This window comes from Dendrobium catenatum, unplaced genomic scaffold (assembly GCF_001605985.2).
Source record: "Dendrobium catenatum unplaced genomic scaffold, ASM160598v2 fragScaff_scaffold_887, whole genome shotgun sequence".
Classification (NCBI taxonomy): Eukaryota; Viridiplantae; Streptophyta; class Magnoliopsida; order Asparagales; family Orchidaceae; genus Dendrobium; species Dendrobium catenatum.
The window spans coordinates 28,045-53,617 of record NW_021319349.1 but is presented as its reverse complement, the minus strand read 5'-3'; the positions used below and the strand labels follow the sequence as shown (position 1 = coordinate 53,617).

General features: G+C 32.3%; 1 protein-coding gene and 1 non-coding gene across 6 annotated transcripts; one reads left to right on the top strand and one right to left on the bottom strand.

Annotated features, from left to right (window-relative positions):
- Positions 1-5,657: 5,657 nt before the first annotated feature.
- Positions 5,658-24,285, top strand: LOC110100740. Of its 5 annotated transcripts, XM_020828384.2 has the most exons (14): positions 5,668-5,921; positions 15,123-15,526; positions 15,619-15,762; positions 15,910-15,999; positions 16,081-16,319; positions 17,755-17,970; positions 18,225-18,317; positions 18,391-18,474; positions 18,557-18,872; positions 18,958-20,807; positions 22,352-22,468; positions 22,542-22,619; positions 23,790-23,859; positions 23,950-24,285. In XM_020828384.2, the coding sequence occupies exons 3-10, from the start codon at positions 15,630-15,632 to the stop codon at positions 18,990-18,992; spliced, it is 1,206 nt and encodes a 401-aa protein (XP_020684043.1). In that variant the 5' UTR covers positions 5,668-5,921; positions 15,123-15,526; positions 15,619-15,629; the 3' UTR covers positions 18,993-20,807; positions 22,352-22,468; positions 22,542-22,619; positions 23,790-23,859; positions 23,950-24,285. The 5 variants fall into 5 exon arrangements, with proteins under 5 accessions (XP_028553001.1, XP_028553002.1, XP_020684043.1 ...); XM_020828380.2 differs by lacking the exon at positions 15,123-15,526; XM_020828386.2 differs by lacking the exon at positions 15,123-15,526 and having other exon boundaries at positions 23,790-23,862.
- Positions 16,722-16,799, bottom strand: LOC114580248. The gene has a single exon (XR_003701588.1). It is a non-coding gene; the product is annotated as a small nucleolar RNA R160 (small nucleolar RNA).
- Positions 24,286-25,573: the final 1,288 nt, after the last annotated feature.

The window sequence follows — 25,573 nt, the reverse complement described above, 5'->3', positions numbered from 1 at the left end:
CGAACGATATTTATATCGTCTTGGACGATCGAGTTCAAAACAAAAAATCTAATCAGGATTTCTTAATTAAGGCAGCTGTCATTAGCCGATCGGGCTGGATGATACTTGTTTCAGCAAGGACGATAGGGTCAAAATAGAAAGAAATAGCTGCAATAATAAATTTAGGTATTATGTATTTTTAGAAATAGATTATATTACAAAATTATGACTAAATTGATCTGATAATCAAGGATGCAATTAAGGATGATTGATACGATCACATCGTCCTGGACGATCGATAACAAGATCGGCCGGGACAATCTATTCAAAAAACCTTAGTTTCTCCTAGACGATAAATATCGGCCAGCTCAAATTTTTGGTGGTATACTGGCCGATCTGGATCAGCCAGCTCAAATTCCGGGCGATGCTCTCGATGACTTTTCTCTAATTTGAACTGATCGGCCGGGATGATTGTGAGATCGTCTGGTACGATCATGCCAATTTTTATTCGTCTAGTTCATTTTCAGAGTGGTGTTCTGGCCGATCATCTGTGATTTGAACTGATCGTACAAGATGATAGGATTATCATCCTGGATGATAAGGTCGGCAACTTACAATTATTGAGCTATTTTGAAGCTCTTCTATTTAAGAGCTATTGTTCAATATTTTGAACATCTTTTGCTGCTGTCTTGACCTGACAAAACCTAATGGGGAGAGAGAGAGAGAGAGAGATAGAGAGAGAGAGAGAGAGAGAGAGAGGATCATGTGAGGGGGAGCTTGTGAGAGGATTCACAAGGGTTGCTTCAAGCATTATTCCACATTTTCTTCCACTAGAGTCTCTTGTCCTTGGAAGGGTTGGGAGAGGTAAGCTTCAGCGATTGATCAAGATTCTCTGCCTGCTTCAGGAGGAAGCAAAAGGAGTGATGTTCTCTGCCTTGCCGGGGGTGGCAAAAAGGAGGTGTTTGTAAGGGCTTCTCTGCCTAGCTATGGGGGCTAAGGGTGAGACACGATTGTAGTGCAATACTCGAAGGGTGCCTCCGGGGAGTGGACGTAGGTCAAGTTGACCGAACCACTATAAACCTCTTGTGTTCTTTTTACTGCTTCCGCATTTTAATTTTTCGCACTTGTTTTTCTGTGGTGACTTTGGTTTGTGATAATTGTTCTTTTGTTGTAAAGATTTTTAAAATACCAATTCACCCCCACCCCCCACCTCTTGGTTAGCCTTAGACTAGTTTTTAAGGGCCTAACATCCCTAAAAAACTTTCAGTGCGATGCATATAATGAAGTGGGGATACCCATCAGTACCCACTTTGGGGATGAGGTGGAAATTCTACATAGGAAGATTAAAAGAACTTTGAAGGCTCTTTTCTTTTGGAATAAAAATAAGTGCATTGATCTGTGCAAGTATAAAGATTAATTGAAGAGGGATATTATTGATTTACAAATGAAAGAGATGTCTGATGATGGTCTTTCGGTTGATGACTTATGTCTCCTTAGGCATAAGGTCCATTAATTGAATGTTACCTTAAAAAGAATTGTAACATGGTGGAACAAAAGGGCCAAAACTAGATGGATGGAGGAGGGAGATGTGAATTCAGCCTTCTTTCATAATTTTGCTTCGGCTAGGAGGAGTTCAAATCTAATCAAGCATATTAAAATGCTGACAATAGAATGGTGGATGATGAAGAACATATAGTGCAGATTTTTCTGAGTTTTTTTTAAGACAAGTGAAAACATAGGAGATGTATCCTACAGGATTGGCCAAAGATTGAAGCTTCTCAACGGCTCAGTGAATCGGATAGACAAATGTTGACTAAGGAATTTGTTATGGAGGAGTGTAGGGTGGAGGTTTTCCAGCAAGGCAATAACAGATCTCCAAGATCTGATGGGGTTACCTCTTCCTTTTTCAAAAGTTATTGGAATATTGTTGTTGAGACAACATGGAATGCTATAAAAAAAGTTTTTTAACAATGGAATTATGCATAAAAATTGGAAGGACACTTTGATTGTGTTGATCCCTAAGGTAAATAATCCTACTTCTCCTTCCAACTTTCGCCCCATTATCCTTTGCCAAACCACATACAAGATTGTTGCTTCAATGCTAGTGAGTAGATTAAAGAACCTCATGAATAAGATGATTTCAGAGGAACAACTTGCCTTCATTCCAGGAAGATCGATGTCTGATCATTGTATTCTTGCCCAAGAAATATTTCACAAATTTAAAGTTTCAAAGAATAAGAAAGGATTAATGGCAGCCAAGCTTGATATGGAGCAGGCATATGACAGTATGGGGTGGAGTACTCTGCAGCAAATTTTAGTATGGTATGGCTTTCCTTCAATTTTTTCTAAGTTTGTGACGGAATGTGTATTGAATGTGAGGTTTGCTATTATCATGAATGGGAAAAAACGTAGATGGATTGATGCCTGTAGTGGATTTTGTCAAGGGTGCCCATTGTCACCTTACTTGTTCATCATGTGTGCTCAACTCCTTTCTAATGCTATAATGCAAAGGGGTCATAGTTTGGGTATTCAATTGGCTTCTAGAGGCCCTCGAATAACCCATTTGTTGTATGTTGAAGATGTTCTCATATTCTCTCAAGCAAATTATGGGATGGCGAGACAAATGTTGAAAATCATGGAGGAGTTTGGTAAATGGACAGGTTTAAAGGTAAATGCCAATAAGTCTCAAATATTATTTGGCAAAAGTGTTCGTAAAACATGTAAGAAGAAACATACCAGAATTCTTGGGTTTAAGGCTCTCAATGAATGGAAATATTTGGGTATCAAAATGTCTATTAGCAAACTAAAGGCAGCAGACTATCAAGATCTATTGGCTCAGGTTTTGGAGAAACTCAATGTTTGGGGAAGAAGAAATATTTCTTTGGGTGGTAGAATCATGTTGTTAAAGTCTTCTTTATTAAATTTGCCAAACTTTGTTATTACTCATTCGATGGTTCCGAAAATAATTCTGCAGGAAATTGAGAGGTTATGCAGGAATTTTATTTAGCACAAATCTAATATGGATAGAGGATTACATTACGTTGCTTGGGATGAATTATGTAAGCCCAAAAGTGCTGGTGGTCTTGGTTTACAGTCTTGTATCATTAAGAGTGGTACAATGAAAGCAAGAATTGCATTGAATTACATCCAAAACTCGAATTCCCTTCTACATCGTTCTCTTAAAGCCAGATACTCAAATAACATTTTTGAAGGGAAATGTAAGCAAAATTCTTCTATTGCTTGGAAAATTATAGTTGAGGGAGGCAAGTATCTCAAGGAGGTGGTTAAATGGAAAGTGTGCAATGGTAAAGACATTGATGTTCTCAATGACATTTGGGTCCTGGATAGACGATTCAACTCATGGCCGACATATATCAATTCTACAGATTTAGATGGTGTTAAAGTTGAACAACTTTTGACAGATGAAGGAAGGTGGGATGAGTTGAAGCTGAGAAAGTTCTTTCATGAGGATTTAGTTTGGTTAATCAAGCAAGTAAAGGTGGACAAAGAAGGTGGAAAGGATATGCTAGAGCCTATTAAGAAATTGACGGGTTGCTCTATTTCAGCGTTAGCCTTTGAAGCTGTAATGAACAAGAGACACAATGACATTGATGATGGCTATGTGAATTGGCTTAAGAAGCTTAAACTTAACACTAAGGTAGAATTGTTCTGGTGGAGACTTGGTAAGTTTGCAATTCCAACCAATTCTAACCTTAAATTTAGAAGACTAGCAACAAATGATTATTGTAGTAGAGGTTGTGGAATGACTGAGAATTATGCTCATATTATTGTGCATTGCAAGCATAGTAGTGATATTATTAATAAAATCAGAGAATGGGGATTTGCTATCAATATTTTCCAATCTCTTGATGAATGTCTGGCGGAACTTAGACGTCAATCAAGTTGTAATCCTGATATGGTTAGACTGTATTGCACGACTGTTTTCTGGAATTGGAAAAATCGCAACTTGATCAAGCATGGCAAACCTGCTGTATCTACTTATGTGGCTGCTGCTAATGTAATTGCGTTAGCTTCATCTAACCTTCATCCTCTTCTAGATAGCTGGGGTGCTAACCTCTCTTGGGAGTATTTGAATTCTTGGCACCCTCCACCGCTAGATTGGATTAAGGTGAATGTTGATTCTTCCTTGCTTTTTAATTACCTGGCGGGTATAGGAGGCCTATTTAGAGATAATTTTGGTAGAATGCTCTTTGCCTTTGGAAGGTATTCAGTACATTGGGACAATGGTCAATTGGAACTGGAATCAATTCTTGCTATTCGGGATTTCATTCAAGGTTGGATGCTTGAATATGTTGGTGTCATCATAGAGAGTGACAACCTTAATGTGATTAACTACATTCAACAATCTATGAAGAAGACCAATTGGCAGACGGAGAAAAACTTGGGTAATCAACTTCACTTCCTAAATGATTTTAATAAAGTTGTTTTTCACCATGTGAATAAGAATTGTAACAAAGTAGCAGATTTTTGTGCTACTTTGGCTTTAGATGGTAATTTTTTATTTGATAGCTTTTCTTTTGGTAGTATTCCATCTACCTTGATGAAGTTGATCAAGGAAGATGGCTACCCATTTATCAACTGTAATTAGTGCTTTTAGTTCCCTTTAATTCAATTTGTAATTTTCAAAAAAAAAATAGTTTGAAAAATAGGGAGTCAAATAGTTAACCGCGTCTAATTAATTGATTATTTTTTAATCTTTGAAAGATATTATCATTCGCTTGAGTTTCCTTCCGATCAAAATCCTTACCTTGCGGCATTTCATTTTAATTATTCAAATAAAATTCAATAATTTCATTTTAGTTAAACTAATTAATATATTTAATTTTACATTTTATTTTATTTTATGTGCATTAATTATAAATATAACTTTTCATCGCTTGGTGATTATTAAATTTAGATTTCTACTTACAAGAATAAATTTAGATCTCTTAAAATTAACAACTCTATTTGCAACCTTTCATATTCCAAATCATAACATTCTCATATCCAATCCAAAGAATGTGAAAAGGCAGGAGATGTCTCTTCAGGTTTCAGTATAAATTACTACTGCAAATATTCACCAAACTCCAATTAAAGAGTTGATTATTAGCTTAAAAACCTTCCTTCCAATTCCCCCATTTATTTTATCTTGAAATAAACAACTCAACATTCATCTAATTAACTAAGCAGCTCCTCTTCCTCTTCTCTTTGTATATATATTCAACTTCCTCTCTATCGAAGAATATATAATAAAAGAAAACAAATGCAGAAAAATATTGAGGAGAAAGAAGAGTTTTTTTTTTTTTTTCTGATGAGACTTCTAATCTTTTTAAAATAATATTAAAATGTGAATTCTACTTAATAATATAGAAATAATATATGCAAGTATTTGATTACAATTTTTTGTATTCACATCAACAGAGAAATTCTTTTAGGAAAAAACATCAACAGAGAAATTCTTTTAGGAAAAAAAATTAACAGAGAAATAATACAAACTACAAGAAAATGGGTCAATAGCGACCAAAAAAATAGAGACAAAATAATAAATAAAATGATTAATTTAATTTAATATTTATATTTTTATGATGATAAATCTAATAATTTATTGATGAAATAAATTACAATATATATTATTTAAAATTTATCAATTACTTAATTAAATAAAATTATACATTATACCAAGACTAATCTCGCGATCTCAGTCTCACGCACAGAACTTCTCTTACTCTCGCGATCTTAGTCTCTCGCACGAAACTTCTCTGTTTTTCGGTATTTGCCCTAGATGCCTCTTTAGCGACGACGACCTCAAACCGCAATCGCCAACTGCAAATCGACGGTTTCGCGGCCACGACCTCTCTCATTCTCGCGTTTATATGAGTTTCTTCAGTCACATATCTTCGGAAAATCCCGCAAACTCGCCTCCGCCGGTTCCTCCTTCTCAGGTTTTCCCTAATACCATTCTTCCTATTTTAATTTCAAAATTTCTATGATCTTCTTTATACCATGCTCTCATTTTTATGTTATCATTCAACATTATTGATTGTTATTGTTGCTTTAAGAGGTTAGGGTTGATTTTCAATGGTTTAGTTGAAAAGATCCCATGGCTATTATTGTGGATTTTCATTCTCCACTCATTATTTTGCATTCATTCTTTTTTCTTTTTTTACTGAACAATCTCACTTCGCCAAGGTTACGAACTCTGATGGCGGTTTGGTTCTGCCGCTGGCAAACGCTTTCTTTATTTTCTGCAGTTTGTGAAGTGATTGATCATATTTTAGGATGTTAGAAGCCCCTATTAATATTAATAGTATTATTTCAAAGATGATAGTATTTGCATTTTTCTGGATTGATTGCTGCTTGGTTACGTTTGTTTAGGTTTTGATTTTTCGAGGCTGTTTGGTTGGAAGTAGGATAAAGTGAATCTGGATTTATGCAATCCTGATTTTCTCTAATCTGTATAATTATTTGGCTTTAATAGCATTCATGAGATTTTTGTCTTTGTTCCTATCTTTGTCCTTATTTTCCTCTTCTACCTGAGTGTTTTTTGGGTAATACATAGTTCCTGATGCAGGACTATAATGCTTTTAAATGCATGCGAAAAGAACTTGTATGATTTCTTTATAAAATAATTATGATTAAAACTAATAGCAATCAAAACGATATGAGTTATGTTGGATAGCTATGCTTAGGACAAGTAACATGCCAAACACTTAGGTAGTGTTGGATGCTACGCTTAGGACAAGTCACATGCAAAGGGCAAGATAAGGCTTAATGATTTTATGATTTATTACAATTGTTATGGCATGGTTGCACTAATCACTTATCTATTACAATAAGAATGCCCAATATCAAAGTTGATTTTAATATGCTACATGAATTTTTCAATCAATTTATAAGATTGTTAAAAACAACTAATTCTATAAATGATAGTGTCTCTTATTCTAGAATTAAAAAGATTGTTTGTATTTATGAGTTATGTTGGATATATGAGATTGCATCATGAGAGAATGTGTGAGCCAAATGTATGTCATCCATTAGAAGCTAAAGTATTAGATTTGACTTATGTTAAGAAGGGTAGAGTTAGACTTAAAAAGACTTGGTTAGAAAATATTAGAAATAACATTTCTTTATTAGATTTGAATGAGAATTTAACTTTTAACAGTGCACAATGGAGAAGAAGGATTCGTGTATCCAACCCCACATGGTGGGATAAAACCTTGATGTTGTTGTTGTATATTTAGAGTTTGCTTCAGAAGTACAAAATGTCATACTTAGTTTAGTTCTTGACGATTTCATACCATATATTCAAATCACATCATCATATTCATACTAATCAGTAATTATTCTGCCTTGTAATATCTCCCGAGATATAGATATCAACCATTTATATGTTTCTCATGCATCATATTCTTGTTCCATACAATAAATGGGAAAAATAGATGTGTGCTTACAACTACTGATATATTTATTGAAAATCTTATGGGATGAAGCTGTCATCACCTATAATATTTCTTGAAATTTAACTTTCTTATATAAAGCAATGATAATGTGGATATTTAGTGATTTTTAACAGTTTTTGCTAGTTTATCGATTGTTAAAAAATTAATATATTCTGTAGTGAATAATGTTGACCACCACATACACTTATCTTCTTTCTTAATTTTAGAAAAATATCTAGAAGTTTCTTCAATTCATACCACAAAAACGCAAAAGTAGAAAACATAGAAGTAGAAGATATCTCAAAGATTCTTGAATTGATATTTAGTGAAGGTGCTTCTTCATGAGATGAAAGTAATATCTAAGCTTACAATAGGTGAGGGGATATTAAAAATATTTTATAATCTCTTGCAAAAGATAGATGTATATGCACATATGAAAAAAATATGGAAGTTTTGCTCCCGTAAGTCAATGCATTATTTGCAAAGTGTAGAGTTACTAATATCTTTAGGACAAAGAAATACTTTGCTAGACATTTTTCTTATAAAAGTAAACTATAGTAGAACTTTGATTTTAAGATGAGCAATGGGTTTGTAAATCTAAAAAATATTGTGTGCTAGTACTCTATTTGTGTGCGAAGGTCAAAATATTTGCTGGACATATGCCAATATAGAAGGAATTTAAAACTAGATGAGAATTTTAAGATTTGGCTTATAATGTGTTATACGATTGAGAAAGAGTGCCTTGTGTTCATTAAGGGGCTGTTTGGTTGCCTGAATTAGGAGTGTAAAGTAAAACAAATACATGCATTTATTAAATTAGGCTATTTGGTTAATTTTGAGCGAAATAAAAGGAACTCCTCGGATGCATTAGGCATGTAATAAGGAGGCTATTTTGCGCGGATTAGAAACCCGCTCATATCGAGCGGGTTACAAATTCGCTGGAAGAAGATTTACTTGGCGTCGTTGCTGTTCGGCTTCATTGCTTCGCAGGTGGTGTAAGATTGCACGAGAGGGTTCTTCGGCTCCTTCCTTCTTCGGCTCCTTCATTCTTCTCAAACTTCGCGCGACGACGACGTTCCCTTTGCCTATCCGATCGGAAGCTGCGCCATTTTCATCGGAGGTAAGGACGGGAGCTCGAGTTCGCATCATCGTCGTTGTTGTTCGGCTTCATTGCTTCGCAAGAGGTGTAAGATTGCACGAGAAGCTTCTAGGGCTCCTTCGTTCTTGTTCGCTCCTTTGACGAGGTTACGTTTGCCTGTCCGATCGGAAGTTGCGACATTTCCATCGGAAGGAGCTCCAAATTTCTGAAGTTAATTTTATCCCTTTCGCGTGCTTGTTCGGCCAAATCCAGAGTTGTTAAGTAAGGTAACGCTGTCTTCTTCTTCTTTGTTATTTAATATTTCTATCCCTTGATGTCACAATATCTAATCTTGTCCGCAAAGGCATAGTCGTGCCCTAATTTCTGAAAATATCGTGAATTTAAATCATCTAGCCATGAACAAACATCTACATAGCTTTCTGTCGAACACCTAAAGCTCCTGTTAACAGCACTTCCTCTAAAATGTGCAGGTTGTTTGTAGGATCTTTTAATAGAAACTCATCCAAATCAATTTTCAGTCCCCAATCTTTTCATTCTCTAACTTCATTGAAGTACAGGTGAAGACATTAAGCTGTTTTTCCTTTAACAAATGCTTCTTGAATTTTGCTAAAATTTCCCATTGGATTACATCAACAAGAGCAATTCATCATCAAAAACCTAAAACTTCATGGATTTCAAATTGTGGATTAAAAGCTGGATACTTGTTCCCTTAAAACTCCCCCCCTAGAATACATACAGAATTACTAACACTAAAAACCCCTTTGATTAATCCAAAACTACATTGTCAGCAAGTTTTTGGATTGACAAATTGGGCATAAAGATATTTTTCTTGAATTTTAATTTATTTTACTATCATTATTTTTATTTGGTTCGTAACAAAGTTTGATTTGGTCTATTCCAGTTCCAAAAATCAAACTGTGTCATGCCACTTGAAAGAAAACTACATTGAAAAAATGCTGATTAGTATCTTCCTCATGTATTCTAATACTTAAGAGTGACGAGTCATGCTCAAAAAGCTTTTCATTAATTCAGTAATTATGAGTTAATATTTCTTTTTTATTTGTTGGCCATTAGAAGAGAAACATATTATCAAGTGTTGTAGAGATGAGAATGCTCAGGTGGATGAGTGGCTTTTCTCTTTGAGATAGGACATGAAATGAGCATATACATGATAAGGTTGGAGTAGCTCCAGTGGAAGATAAGATTAGGGAGAGTCGCCTTATATGGTTTCCAGCTTCTACCACCCTATTTAAGTTTTGCTGGAAGTGCTGAAATTTGCAATGGCGTTTTTAAAAGTTAATTATTACTTTTTATTGCTGAATACTTATTTTCTTTATGTTAATTAATTCCTTGGAAGTTGTGGGTATTTTGTTCCCTGTAAGTTTTATCAGGCTTATAAAATGATTATTTGTAAGTTTTATCAGGCTTATAAAATGATTATTTCTGAACTTTGAATGTTGTTTGAACCTGAAAAAAAAAACGGTTGACCACATTGTTTAATGTTGTATGTGAAGACAGATGGTTTGCTTGGATGTGACATTCATGTTTGTTGTTTTTGTTCTAACCCTTAGGTTTTTCTTATTATTGTGATCAACTGTGGAGAATCCTCATTGCTTTGATCAACCTTAAAAAAAATTCCCTCCCTTTCATTTGTCTCTCTCCTGGTCCGTTGTCTTTCGTAACTGCACCTCCAATTTTCCTTGTCCTGCACTTTATTTTTCTACTTCCACATCTTGCATTTCAACCTCCAGTGAATTCTTTATCTATTACTTCCATTATGTCAGCAGTTGTCCAGACTACTTGTAAGACCAAGAGTTGCATCTTAATGATTTACCCAAGTTCGTAATTTATACCGAGTTGTTAGAGTGGTGCATTGGTACTTATGATCTGTGATAGTTGCGCACTTGGAATATTTATTAATTTTGTAAGCTTTGAGAAGTGCTAAAATTAACTTGAAATATTGGGATGAACTAATTTTATTGCTTTCTTTTATCTGACAGCAATTTTTATATCCTTATGATCATAGTTCTTGTTGAACTACTTCCATTTACAAAATTTGAAATGATAAACATAGAGGTAGAAATTGACTGATATGAGAACATGATGCTTCATAGAACATTATATGGTGCTTATCAATCAGTTCCTTTAATATGGAAATTTTCGAAGTATCTTTATGAGGATTAGTTTTATGCTTGGGCAGACTAAAAATGGGTATGCTGCACATCAACTTAGGATAAGGTGAAACACATGCGGCTATAGATGTTCAATGAAATATTGAAATTAAGATAAATGGTCTTGCATACTTGTCACATCCCACATCTGTTTATGGTAGGGAAAGTATGGTATATTTAACATATGCATCAATCAGCTTCTGGTTGAAGTTAATAATTGTGCTTCTTCATTTTGTGAAAGCAATTGTCCCTTCTCAACGGAAGTTGTATTTTTCATTTCATTTAAAAGAAACCTACTTATTGACTTTTCAGCAACCAGATAGGCTGGCTTTTCTGAAATTACAAAAAAAATGAATATAACTCAAATTTAAAGCTAAAGATGATAATATTCGATGTTAGAGAGTTTATAGCATTAATCTGTACTAAAAAGCTGTTTTAGAAAGCAAGAATAAAGCTATCTCAAACAAAGTTTAAACAATCGGTGATTACTTTTATAAATACACTAGTTATAATAACAAAAAAAATATATTAAAAATGCACTATTTTACTTTTCTCTGGATATATCTAACCAAAGAAGGGAAACATTTCTCCTGTGTTTACTTTGCATATATCCAAACAGCCTCAAAGTATTTAAAATGCACTACATTTACTTTACACTGCATTTACTTTATATTGCATTTACTTTGCAGGCAACCAAACAGCCCCTAAATGAAATTGAATGATTTTCTCCAAAAATTTGCCATTCTTTTTCGTTAGAGTAAAAAGAAGCATTAGAAGTATTGTGGTTTCCAGCAAAGTAAAAAATTCAAATAAATTAATTGCAAGAGCGCATTTAAAAGTCCATTTATCTTGCCCTTCACATATAATATCCAAAATATTATTATATCATCCAAATTTTATATGCAATACATAGATTATCAGCATTCATGGAAATGAACTTTTAATTTTTTTTTCAAACTTTATGTCTTTCCATTAACATTGAATTTTCTATTGTCTTCTCAAAAAAAAAATCAAATGAGAAATGATTTGAAGCATATTATTTATGAATATTTACCTAAATTTAAATAATTTTGAAAAGGGGTGTAAGATTAGTCATGCAATAATTTTTTTTATTCATAATTTTGTCAGGTCAAAGCAATGGACAAAAGCTGGATTAATCTCAATGATAGACGTTTGCGACAATATAAGGATGGAGTTACCGAATTTATTAAATTTGCCCATGAAAAAAATCCTCAAATGGAGAAGATTCGGTGCCCATGTCGATACTGTGCGAATGTCTTCTTTCAGCCTTATAGCGTCGTAGAGAATCATTTATTAATTAATGGAATGCAAACATCATACATTGAGTGGACTTGTCATGGGGAAACATCTCAAGCTTTCAGTGATGCAGATTTAGGCATAAGAGATGTGAATAATCTTCATAATACAACTGAAGGGGTTGATGAAATTCAAGAAATTTTAGAGGATATACATAGGGGAACTTTCATAAACTCTTCTGCCAATAATTCACCAGATGAGGACTGTGATAATATTATCAACAAAGATGAAACAGCTATATTTGATAAGCTACTAAAGGATGCACAACGTGATTTATACCCTGGCTCAGATTTATCTATGTTGTCTGCTCTTGTAAAGTTACTACACATTAAAGTTCTTAATCGTTGGACAAATAAATCATTCAACATGATCCTTCAATTCATAAAATCTATCTTGCCAAAGGGTGAATCACTTCCGTCTTCATATTATGAACCAAGGAAGATTTTATCAGACCTCGGATTAGGCTGTGAAAAGATTCATGCTTGTAAAAATGATTGTGCTTTATTTTGGAAAGAATATGAAGATAAAGAAGAATGTCCTGAGTGCATGGAATCAAGATGGAAAGTTAATGATGGAAAAAGAAAGAAAATTCCTCATAAAATTCTACGCTATTTTCCCATTACTTCTCGATTACAACGGCTATTTATGTCAAGAAAAACTGCTCATGAAATGAGGTGGCATAAGGAAAATCAGTTTGTGGATGAAAATTTATTAAGGCATCCAGTTGATTCTAAAGTTTGGAAGGATTTTGATATTAGCTTTCCTTGGTTTGCAGAAGATTCTCGTAATGTACGCCTTGCATTAGCTTCAGATGGATTCAATCCTTTTGGTAATATGAGCACTTCTTATAGCATGTGGCCCGTCATTCTTATACCATATAATTTATCTCCTTGGAACTGTATGTCTTCTGAGTTTATGTTTATGACACTATTAATTCCTGGTCCAGTTGCTCCTGGGAAAGAAATAGATGTATATTTAAAGCCCCTTATAGAAGAATTAAATGACTTATGGGTGAATGGTATCAAAACTTATGATTCTGTAAGTAAGAATACCTTTCAAATGCATGCTGCTCTTTTATGGACTATAAATGATTTTCCAGCTTATGGTATATTGTCGGGTCATAAAGTACATGGTTACAAAGCTTGCCCAATATGTGACAGTGAAACTTCTTCACAATATTTGCGAAACAAAATTTGTTACATGGGTCATAGACGTTTCTTGCCTAAAGAGCACAAATGGAGAAAAAGTAGAAAGATTAATGGCAAGCATGAAGAATTAGAGTGAGACCTCAAGTTTTATCAGGAGATGAAATATATCAGAAATGGAGTCATTAAAGGATTTGAAGTTTGGAAAGCATCCTAGCTGTAAAAAAAGAAAACGTAACCTTCATGAATCAACTTGGACAAAAAAAAGTGTATTTTTTGAGTTACCATATTGGAGAAGTCTCACATTACGTCATAATCTTGATGTAATGCACATTGAAAAGAATATTTGTGACACATTTTGGGGACCTTATTAAATATAGAAGGAAAGACAAAAAGATACAGAGAAAAGCTCGTTTGGATCTACAAGATATGGCATAAGGCATGAGCTACATTGCAAAAACAAGGCGAGAAGTATCTTAAACCTCCAGCCTCTTACACACTTTCTCCAAAAGAGATAGAAGGGTCTCTAATCTGTTAGATCAGTAAAGTTTCCAGATGGTTACGCAGCAAATATATCTAGATCAGTAAATATTCAAATGGTAAGCTTAGGATAAAAACCATGATTGTCATGTGTTGTTACAACGAATACTTCCTTTAGGATTGCTGGATATTTAAATAAGGATGTGCATAATGCTTTAAAGGATTTGTCAAGATTTTTTAGAATATTATGTGCTAAGACATTGATATTGGATGTGTTGGAGAAATTAGAAGATATGATCATCAATATAATTTGTCGGTTTGAAATGATATTTCCACCAGCTTTCTTTGACATAATGGTTCACTTGGTTCATTTGCCGCGTGAGGCTAGGCTTGCTAGACCTGTTCAGTATAGATGGATGTATCCTATTGAAAGGTAACTTCTTATGCTAGTAACATTTACTTTTGATTATATTTTATTGATTATTTGCATAAATTTTGATTAAAATTTGTTTATATGCTAGAAATCTAAGTATTCATAAAGGGAATGTTAGGAACAAGGCTCACCCTGAAGGATCAATTGCTGAAGCTTATGTTGTTAATGAGGCATTAACATTTTGTTCTAGATACCTCCGTGGCATGAAGAGTAAAAATAATCAAGATGAAGAATACAATGATGATGTTCATTTGCATGAAAATCAACTTTCAATTTTCTCTAGAAGAATTCTTCCTTTTGGTCAACCACATTTCACTACATTATCTTGGAGTGAGTACAATTTAGTTCGATGGTATGTTCTTAACAATTGTGAAGAGTTAAAGCCATATCTTAGGTATGTAATTAACTAAAATGCTGATGATATTAAACTTATTTACAAATTAATATTACTCTGCATTTAAATCTTATAAAAATTATATGTCAGTGAACATGAGAATGAGTTAAGAAAAGAAGATTCATTTATTCAAGATGTGGCAACAAAGCAAAAAGATCAGTTTTCATTATGGTTTGAACAAAAAGTGAGATACTTAATTCTTAATTTTGTTTGATATTTATTTTTCTAAATTTATTTCTAATGTTAACAATTTCACAAAACTTGATTTTTTCCTTGCTGTTAGATGAAGAGCTTGAATATTCATAAATCACTGGAAGGTAACGAAGATCTTTATTCTTTAGCAGTGGGTCCAGATATTCGTGTTAATGTATATTCAGGGTGCATTGTTAATGGAGTTAAGTTTCTAGTCAACCAACGTGACATTCGAAGGGTAACTCAGAATAGTGGTGTATCAGTTCAGGGTTCTCATAAAGATGAAAGTATTGATTTCTACGGGGTTTTGACTGATGTTGTTGATTTGAGCTATATTGATGGAAATCATGTAGTATTGTTTAAGTGCAAATGGTTTGATCTTGAGCATAAAAAGCCCGTTGTAATTGATGATGATTTCACATCTATAAATATAAGTAAAACTTGGTATGATAATGATCCTTATGTTTTAGCAGGTCAAGTTACTCAAGTATTTTATGTTCAAGATACAAAGTTAAGAGGTGATTGGCATGTTGTACAGAAAGTGCAGCATAGGCATTTATTTGATCCCAGTCTCATGAATTACTTGAATGAATATCAACTTAACACTGATCAGCCAACTGAAAATATAACATATCAAGAAGATGAGCAAAATGATATAAACTTCCAAGATGATTTTGGTGAGATTGGTGCCTTACATAGAGAAGATGTAGAGCCACAAATTTTGGAATCTATACAAAATGTGCATGTGCAACCAACTCAGACTGTTGATTTTATATGTGATGAAGATGAAGAAGAGGAATATGATGCAACATTAGCTAAATATTTTAGTGAAGATGATGTTGATGTACATATCAACATTGATAGTGATAAAGACTAGGTTGTTCTTTATAACTTATTTGTTTCATATATTATAATAACTTGATATATTTGCTTTTCAATAATATTTTTTGTTGTTGTTTCATTTTGCAGTTTATTAAGTTATGGCTCCAGGAAAATGGATAAGCTCTCGAATAATTGCAAATTACTCACATTTGTTTGCACCATCAACTAGTAATAATGTGCAGTCTTCATTAAAAAATGATGCTTCACATGTCGTATCTACTGCTAATAATGGTAAGTTGGTATTTTTTTAGCTTATTAGGTTAAATTCTGTTTTAATGTTTTTTCTCTTTCAGGCTTAAATGATATCCTTTAATAAATATCATTTCTTTTGTACATTACTAGCTCTTACTATTAACTATTTGCATGTATCAATTGAAGGAGGTTTGCCTATGGGAGAAGCATCTCCAATAGTTGATAGGCCAAGTTTACCAAATCCGTCAGCACCAGAGATTGAGACAACTATCATTGGTATTATTACTTATGGCTTCTTCAAATTTAATAGTTATGATAAATATAAATGACTTTCTTATTTATTTTTATTTTTTTCAGCTTCAAGTTCTAATAAAAAAAGGGGTCCAAATAGAGGTGTAGCATTAGAAGAGCATTACAGAACAAAAGGTAAGGTATCAATAATCATTCCAGAGGGCTTGAATAGGCCAGTTGGAGAGCATCACTCAAAGTTGTCTAGAGAAGCGGGTATTATAATTAGAAACTTTGCACCCATGCAAGTCGAAAGATGGGAACAAGTGAGTGATGCTGATAAAGAATTACTTTTAAAAAAATTGTTGGTAAGAACTTTAACGATTATTTAAGTTATATGTGATAGAAAATTTAATTCTGTTTATGAATATCATTTATCTTTATGTTTGATATTTTCTTACTTTCGGCATATAAGCAAAAAAATTGATGGTAATAACTATTGTGCTTTTCTTCTACTTTTACATAGCACTCTATTTTTTTTGGATTGATTGTGTTATGGAATTTATTAATTTGATGTAAATTGAGTTTCATCAACTGGATTGACTTCAACTAATTGTATGATTTTGTTATTTATGAATTTGTAATCATTGACGTTCACCATTCAAACAGATCATCATAATTTAACTTTTTTGCTTCAATCCAGATTACTCATTCAAACAATAATAATGAATTAGACTAGATATTTGAGTCGTTAAGAATTTTGCATGCAAAACAATCAGAGAGCTTTGAAGGACATGATGAATTGCTATCAGCATCATATTCAGATCAAATTAGATCATCCCCTTGCTTTGCTTCAATCAAAGAAATATGTTGGAACTTCATTTTTCATGCCATATCAACTGTATAGATTCGGGATTCCTCTACACATTATAGTAAGAGATCATTTTGTTTTGATGGAAAATTTACATAATACTTCTTATACCTATCTTACTAGGAAGACCTGCATTTTAATGCTTGTAAAGAATGTGTTTTTTTTTTATATAGCTGGTGGTTTGATCCAAAATCACCACGTTTTATAACAGCATAAGTTTCAACCATTTAGGACTATGAGAAATCATATAGTTCCTTTTTTAAGGCTTTAATAACAGAAATATTGGTTATGACGTTCTATAAGCCAAGTTAACGTTTCAATTTGCAGAAGAACTGAACAATCAAACTAATAGGCCCAATGTTTGGAGAAGATTGCTTCACCAGATTCTGGTTCGAGCCACTAATTTTGTGATTTATAACTTACTATTCCTAAGAAAGGTGATACCAAAAAAAAAAAAAAAAAAAAAAACAGCACATTAAAAATAAGTGAATATACTTGATGGTGAATGCTAGTTTCGTGTGGATGACAGTTTGATTTTTGTCAGTCATGAAGTGATAAAACACATAAAATTTATGAATAAATATCATATATTAATAATACAGAACTATATGATTTCTTAACTTGTAGCAGATAGGCAATTAAGTTCTTATCCTTAAGTCTAGCTAGCTTTCATGTCTTTCGAAGTCTTAGTAGTACGATCATAAAAATATATCTATCCTATTAAACTCTTACCTAGCATCTTTTAGTAGCACTTACTAATTTAAGATTAGCAGACTTAGGCTATCTAGATTAGTAGTTGGGGATAGCATTCAAAGTACAACTCATTTGATTGAACCTATTTCTGCTCAACAATACAATTTCATGTTATTATGCATCGTAGTTACATTGAAGAATGAATCACAATTTAACGTTGCTTTAAAAAATTTTTGTAGGTAAAGATTAATTTGTCCATTGAAGAATCACATGTAAAGGATTGTGTGATGCACACGATGAGCAAGAGATTTTCTGATTTTCCCTCGAAGGCTTATGTACATTATAAAAAACATGGAGGTGGAATGTTAGCAAGACAAAAGCCTTACAAAGAACTTATTGAGAGACCAGCTGATTGGATTTGGCTATGTAATTTTTTTGACTCAGAAGCATTTAAGGTATGCCTTTAATTAAAAGAAAAAACTATAGGTTTGCTAATTTACTTATATTGTTATAGTGATTGATGAAACTTCTTATTATGTAATGATTTTGTGAGGAAAAAAATTGAGTATTAAAGAAAATATAACAAAAATGAGATGGACATGTATATAAAAGACATCAATATTAAAATGTTTAAATTTCAAGCATATGAAGATCAAATTTTCTCGCTATTTTTTTGTTATATTATGTTTAATCAAATTTTTTTATACAGAAAAAATCGGAATCAAACTGTCGAAATCGTTCGATGTTGAAGGTCATTCACCGAATGGGCACGAAGTCCCTCGTAGCTCATTTATATGACCAGGTATCTATAATTTTTTAGTTGTTTAAATTTTGAAAACTATTAATTAATGAGATATATTTTTGTTATGATATAGAAATTAAGCAGGATTGAGTTATACAAGGAGGAATTTACAGACAAAGAAAATAAATGGGTTTCTGAATATTGTCAGGCAAAATATGTTAGTATAAATTTAATTTTTTAGAATAGATTTATTAGTAATATTTCATCTTTTTTGTGTTGATTTTTCTTAAAACATACAGGAAAAGATGATGGAAATTCGTGAGAAAATCATTGAAGATGGAGGAATAGTTGATGAGACAATCATTTGTGCTGAAGTTTTAGGTGAAACATCGTCATATATTCGTGGCCTTGGTTATGGGCCAAAGCCTATAAAGAAAACTAAAATTGCCAAATCAAATGCATCGTCCGTGAGAGAGACCGAGCTTGAAACAAGTTTAAAAGTTATACAAGAGAAATATGAGGATCAAAGTAAGATCATTAAATCTCAACAAAAAACTATAGATTGGTTAAAAATGATGGCAGAAAAAATGGGCATGCAACCCCCTAATGATGATGGTAAGTATTTAGAATATGAACATTAAGGTTTACATAATAAAATTGAAAATTTTGTTTATCTAATATTATAAATTTCTTTTTGTAGGTCCAGACTTCTCAAATGAAGAAAATGATGATTAGAGATCTGATTTATTTCTGTTTTTTGAAATTATAATATTAATAAGTCTCTTTCAATTTAGCTCTTGAACTATCTTATTTTATTGCATCAATTTTCTTCTTTTAACACATGGTTGTTTTCTGTATTTGTAATATATTCTCGTAGTAGCAATTTGAACGTTGTTAGTAACATAAATTTGACATGGAAACTTCTTGTTTTAATTTAATCTAAGGTTAAAAACTTCTCATTCTTGCTGAAATCCAAGTTTTTTGAATTTAAACTTGTTCTACGAGTCTTTGACTTGTGGGATTAAGAGAAATTATTTATTTTTGAATTTTTGGGTTATAAATATGACTTAATTTGATATAGGTGTGTAGTTCACTTATAAATATGACTTAATTTAATCTAAGGTTAAAAACTTCTCATTCTTGAGAAATTGCATAAATTATTTATTAAGAGAAATTGTTTCTTATTTTTCATATCTTCTTTACGTATTTCTTATTTTCTACAATCTGTTGTAATTTTTATTTCTACTTTCAGGTATAGGTGTGTAGTTCACTTAATAAGCTTCACCTTTATCAGCATATTTATCTCCACAAACTTTGTTTCAACTACTTGGCATTCTGCATAGCTTATATGAGTAACCTTTCCATTCTTTCATAGTAGGTGCAGGATCTAGCATTGCTAAAATTTAACTGGCTCGCTTAATTCTACAATTTCACTTCCAAGAATTAATCAAATAGCCGTCGTAGTTTGCAATAATTTTAATTTGATATCAGTATAACTTTGAAAAAGTAATAGCATCTTAGTCAGCTAAAATGTTATCCTGTAACTACTAAATTGAGTGTTTTGCCAAGATGCAATATCGTCTTGTGTTTATTCAGATTTGTTCTCATATATGATGGATATACAAGCAAAAAGAAGAAAAGGATGTAAAAAGAAAATATAATTTACGAATGGAAGAAGAGTAAGTATTCTCATGCTCCTAATCGATTATGGTTCAAAATCTCACTCACACTTTTGATACTGTAAGTATAATTACATAAGTATGTACTTAATTGAATTTTTTTTTAGTATTGGATATGCTTCAAAAACATCACAGAAGGGCTATGATCTCTCTTAGTGATACTTATTAGTCTTTGAGGACACGAACTTCCTTGAAAATTCCATAACAGTACTGAGAAATGTGGAATTGAAAAGAGCAAAAAAAAAGGATTTTGGACTATAGGCGCGTACATATGTGCTGTGGTACTTTTTCTTCCCAATAATCCCATGGGATAATAAAGGGGAAAATTAGTTGCTTTCCTGAAGTTACATTCTTCTACATACCAATTATATGCATTGATGAGCACTACCTAAAATACAATGAAGGCTACTGGTTGACTTTTTTTTTTTTCTTTGAACAATCTGACAAAAAATTCTTAAGTTCTGGATTATTCTTATTTATGATGGGATGGTATGATATATAGTAGCTATATAATGCATATTCAGTAGTCAACTTCATTGTTTGAGAACTTCAGATCGGTGGAGTTCGGTTGTTAATAAAACCAAGAAATATGCCCAACAGCGCCTTAACAATTTATGGATTTGACTTTCTGCAGTAGAACTATTTAACTATGCAACATTACCCATAAAGATCAAACGTGCATTTTTTTTTCTCGTAACTAAAGAACTGATATTATATTTTTTCTTTAGCAAGCCTTTGCTTTTACTATTTTTTTTTACTCCCTTTGTTATATAGAGATGGCAAGGAGTTGTCAACTCGTGACATGCAAAAGTTGGTTCAAGCTCTACCACAAGACACAGAACAAATGGAAAAACTTTCACTTCATTTAGAGGTTTGTTATCTTTTCCGTTTGTTGTTTGAGTCACATTTTTTTTACATCAGACATGTCACTCGTACCTTGATGCACATCTCCATTTATGTTGTGTATTTTGATTCAATTTTTCTATAAAGCTTTGGTTCATTGGTTCCTTCTATCATTCATATATAGTTTTAAGCACCGATCTTTCATAGGCATGTTAGTCCAACTCTTCCTCAGCTTCTTCGGTCTTCCATTGACGTCTCAAGGAAAGGGCCTTCCTTTTAATAGCTAATAATTCCCTCTGAGTTTCTGCTTTGTTTTCCATCAATTTCCAAGTCATTGCAGCAGGCACACTTTCATTCACAGATTGGCTGTTGGATGGATTGGAAGAAAAATTTGTTCCGATTAGCGAAATAGATTCATCATCATTCCACCCCAAGTTCTACAAAGCTGATAACATGGCAGGATCGTGCATATCTTGTTCAGTTACATCTATTTCTGCACTATCTACTCCAATATCAAAGGTGCCAATAGCACTATCTTGGACATGGGTAGGCTCCATGCGTTTCTGGGTTGGTATATTTACATGTTTCTTTGAAGTATTCTCAAGCTCTTCCAACTGCTGCTCAAGAACCTTTCCCTTTTTTAGTTCCTCTTCTGCCTCCTCTAAACGTCATTCCCTTCTCAAAGTAAGTGCTTTCTTTTTCAAGGCTAGTAACTCCTTCTGAATCACCATCTTACTTTTAGGTGCATTAATTTGATTATCACGCGTCCCCTGTGAAAATTTCGGTTCAGGCATATTTGTATCAGACTGAAAGGTTCCAAGGTCCTGTTCAAGAAGCTTTGCCTTCTTAAGAAGAGCCATTGCTTCAGGAGCATTTTCAGCCCATTTCTGGCTAAGCACCTCCTTCTTCAGATTAAGGATTTTGGCTTGCAATCCTTCTTGATCGAAAGGAACAGATTCGGATGCATCCCTTTGTTCATGCTGATCATCTTGTTCAGACCAACCAAATAATCTCAAGGCATCACCAATCTCTGGATCATTCATATCATGCTCTGTTACCTCTAAATTGTCATCAATAGGTAGATCATCTGAGGCACTAAGAAAGTGTTCAAAGTTTGCACCAACATCAAGATCATTCTCTAACATTAGATCATCTTGATTTTCATTGCCCATATTCTGTATTAAAGTATAGAGCTCATCCTCCGAATCTAAAGCCTCAACAAGAAACTCCTGCTCTTCAAGCTGCTTTTCCAATATCTTAGCCTGCTTCAATTCTTCTTTAGCTTCAGCAAGCTTTCCTTCTTGTTTTAATAATAAAGCCTTCCTCTTGTGAGCAACAACCTGAGTATTATTAACACCACCTTTTTTCCTACCAATTTTTTATTTCTGAAAAGTCTCTCCTAGAAGATTCGAGAGTTCACCTTCCAAGCTATAAGCTTGACTGGCTTTTTTCCCGCATCATGAAGTTCAGCATCAGACCACCCCAATTGCTTAAGCTTGACTGGAAATATTTCTGCTTGATTTTTAGTATGCATTCATTCTATGGAAACGTCTGAATCTAAATTCATTTCAGCTAGCAAAGCTTACAACTGAAGATATGAAAGTTGTGTCCAATATGAAGTATTTGGGTGGCCTAGACACCAAAAAGGCTTCAAGGGGAGTTTTTTCTCTCAAATTTGATGCTCAAAAGGTATATTTTATTTTAATTTTCATGTCTTTCACTTTTATCCAACTTATGATTTTCATTTCACATTTATCTTCAGAAGAAGCATGCAGCTAGGAAAGAGCGGGAGGATGAGGATGATGCATGGCAATTGTCATGATTCTACCCCATGATAGAGGTAAATGGAAGATTAATTTTTATTTAGAAATATTTCCTCAAAAAAAAAAGTCTATAATGAAGAGCTGTACTTGTAACTTGCACAATTCAAACATGAAGGCTTGTTGCATATTCCTTGGCGATTATTGTGTTACTGTTTTCCCTACTATTCCAATAACGTTTCTTTTGCTTATTATTGTAAAACAACCGCCATTTTCGCATGGGCGGGTCATTTTAACCTTTGCAATAAATGATGTTTGGAGGATTGCCTAGAACCTCTATAGCTACTTATGTTAACATTTTTTTTTAAAGTTCTGTTCTTCAAGACTGGTCCGAATGCTAGTTCTCTATGCTCTATGTAGTGGATCTCGACAATCATTTGTCAGTTGATTGTCATCGAGTGCTACTTGGGTTATAATAAGAATGTGCTCTTCTTTCAGAACTTGATATTGCTTATGTATTTATTTAATCAAAAAATTAGATTTTTTTATATTTTATTTTATTTTAATTAGTCCTACACTTTAGCAGCGATTTTAATTGGTCTTTAAACCGCTGCTGCAGGTTAGGAAAAATGCTACGAAAGCTTGATTTTTTAGTAGTCTAACAATTATGCGGGCAATTTATGTCTTGATCATGATTCTATGGTAATTTTTTGGGAGTTAATGATCTGCTTGCTATTTGCTTCTACTTTATTGAATAGTATAAGCAATTTCAAAGTGTTTGGTATAATAATTGGGAAGAAAAGTTCAATTTTATAAAAGAAGAAAAAAAGCTTTTTTATTTGTGCTGTGCTTAAACATATTTGTTCATGATGATTTCCTTTGATATTGTCTGTGTGATGTTTTGTGACAGATTTATCTCATCTGTAAAGTTTCCTTATTTGAAAAGCTACAATATTTATGCATCTAACTTGATAATTCATTTATGCAAGTCAAATTTGGAAGCTGACATTTTGGAAGTCGTTGAAGAGCAACCAGACCTAATAACATTCATTTTAGTAGCAACTTATCTGAGATTTCCGATTATATGGATCGGATGGAGTGCTTTTTTCTTCCGAATGTAGAAGCTTTGATGTGACTTGTATTATTATTATTATTGTTATTATTATTGTTTTCTTGAGTTTTTACTCTTCATATTCATAGAATGATAGCATATAACCTTTTTTTTTAATAATTTACTTAAAATTTTGTAGGGAGGCGATCAATCAGTAGAACATCTATCGAAATTTTATGATGTTTGCTTTGAGGAAGACATGATGCCAAGTAGTATGCAAGTTCCCTGCATTTTTACCTTGAATTATCTCGGAATTGGTGAAATATTATGTTAATCTTGTTTATAATTTTTTTGTGTAGGGGTTGCCTACTTGTACTCCAAGTTGAAGTTCTTTGCATCTGAAATGTGTATTGATAGATATGGAGGTAGATCCCACACTGCAGCAGTACAAGATATTGGTTGGTGTTAGAATGATTACAGATTGATGTTATTTACTTTTCATAGAGTTGATTTTGTAATTTTATATTTATTTACATAAAAGTTAATGAAATATTTTTATGGTAATTAACTAGATGTGATCATTTTGTAAACATTAAGATTTTATGATTAATGATTTATGAGATCACATTTTTTATGTTAATTAATGAATGTATTTGTAAAAGTATATGAATGAATATAATTTTCATTTTCTCCTAGCAAATTCTTGACAATGATACTGATGGATGAATATAATTTTTTGGATTCTATGCTTTTATTATTGTTACCTAAAGCTAATAAAATGTTTTATTTCTCTATTATTAAATTTATCTAACTAATTGTAATATAAAGGAGTGATGGATTGATCTTAATTATTATAGTCAAGGCATAATAATTGGATAATAATTTTTTACTAAATATCATAAATTTTTTATCCATAAATATATATCAAAATCTAATGAAATTAAAGGGGCATGTGATTTATTTGGTTGATCATTTTGCGACCAATTTTTATTTTGGTCGCTATAGGAAAAATGCATTAAATAAAATTAATTATTAAATTATTAAATAGCATCCAAATAAATATTCATTAGCGTCAAAAAAATGGTCGCTAATATGTCATATTTTAGCGACCAATACTAATTAGTGGTTGCTAATTTAGCAACCAAATTTTTTTTTTGGTCGCTAAAAGCCTCAGCGACGAGGCTACTGCGACAAATTAGCGACCCAAATATTTTTTGTCGCTATTTGCTTTAGCGTCCAAATTAAGATTTTTAGCGACCAATTTCGTTGGTCGCTATTGACCCATTTTCTTGTAGATATATATTAAAATGACAACTTAAACTTCTTGTTGAACTAATTTTTGCTTCATCCTTCAACTAACTTTGATGTTTCTCTGACCAAATCATTTCAATATTAAAAAAATTATTAATTCTATTTCTTAGATTTTATATTATAAGCAGAATTCTTTTTACAATTTTCACGACGTGAAATTTGTCATCTCATATTTATTAATAAACTAATTACATGTGATTATTTTTTTTTTTTTGGAATTTAATGTAACTTTTGTGTATGGTAATTGAAGTAAAATATGTATGTGCATAAAATAAAGGAAAATTTTAATTAAAAGATTTATTTTTTATGCAACTTTGTAAACAAAATTTGCTTTTTATTATTTTTAATATTTAAAATTATATTAACTCGCAATTTAAAAAAGAATTTATAACTTTAAAAAAAAAATCAACTTAAAAAATAAATAGACTATTCATTAACTAATAAAAAGAATTTAACACCAAAATAATTCATGAATAAAATAAAATTCATATCATATTGAACTATTTATCTAAGCATCTAAAACTTATCAAAATGATTATAATTATTTATAATAATATAATTAAAATATTTATAATATAAATTTTTTTTTGCATTTTTAATAATCATTTAATGCACGAACATTTTTACTAGTATTAAGAAAAATCGAAAATGAGAAAAGTCCATCCTATACAC

Bases quoted from the DNA above. Each gene is read 5' to 3' on its own strand.
- LOC110100740 (XM_028697168.1), top strand. From the start codon at position 5,853: ATGAGTTTCTTCAGTCACATATCTTCGGAAAATCCCGCAAACTCGCCT. The intron at 5,922-11,816 runs GTTTTCCCTAAT...TAATTTTGTCAG, and splicing joins CGCCGGTTCCTCCTTCTCAG to GTCAAAGCAATGGACAAAAG.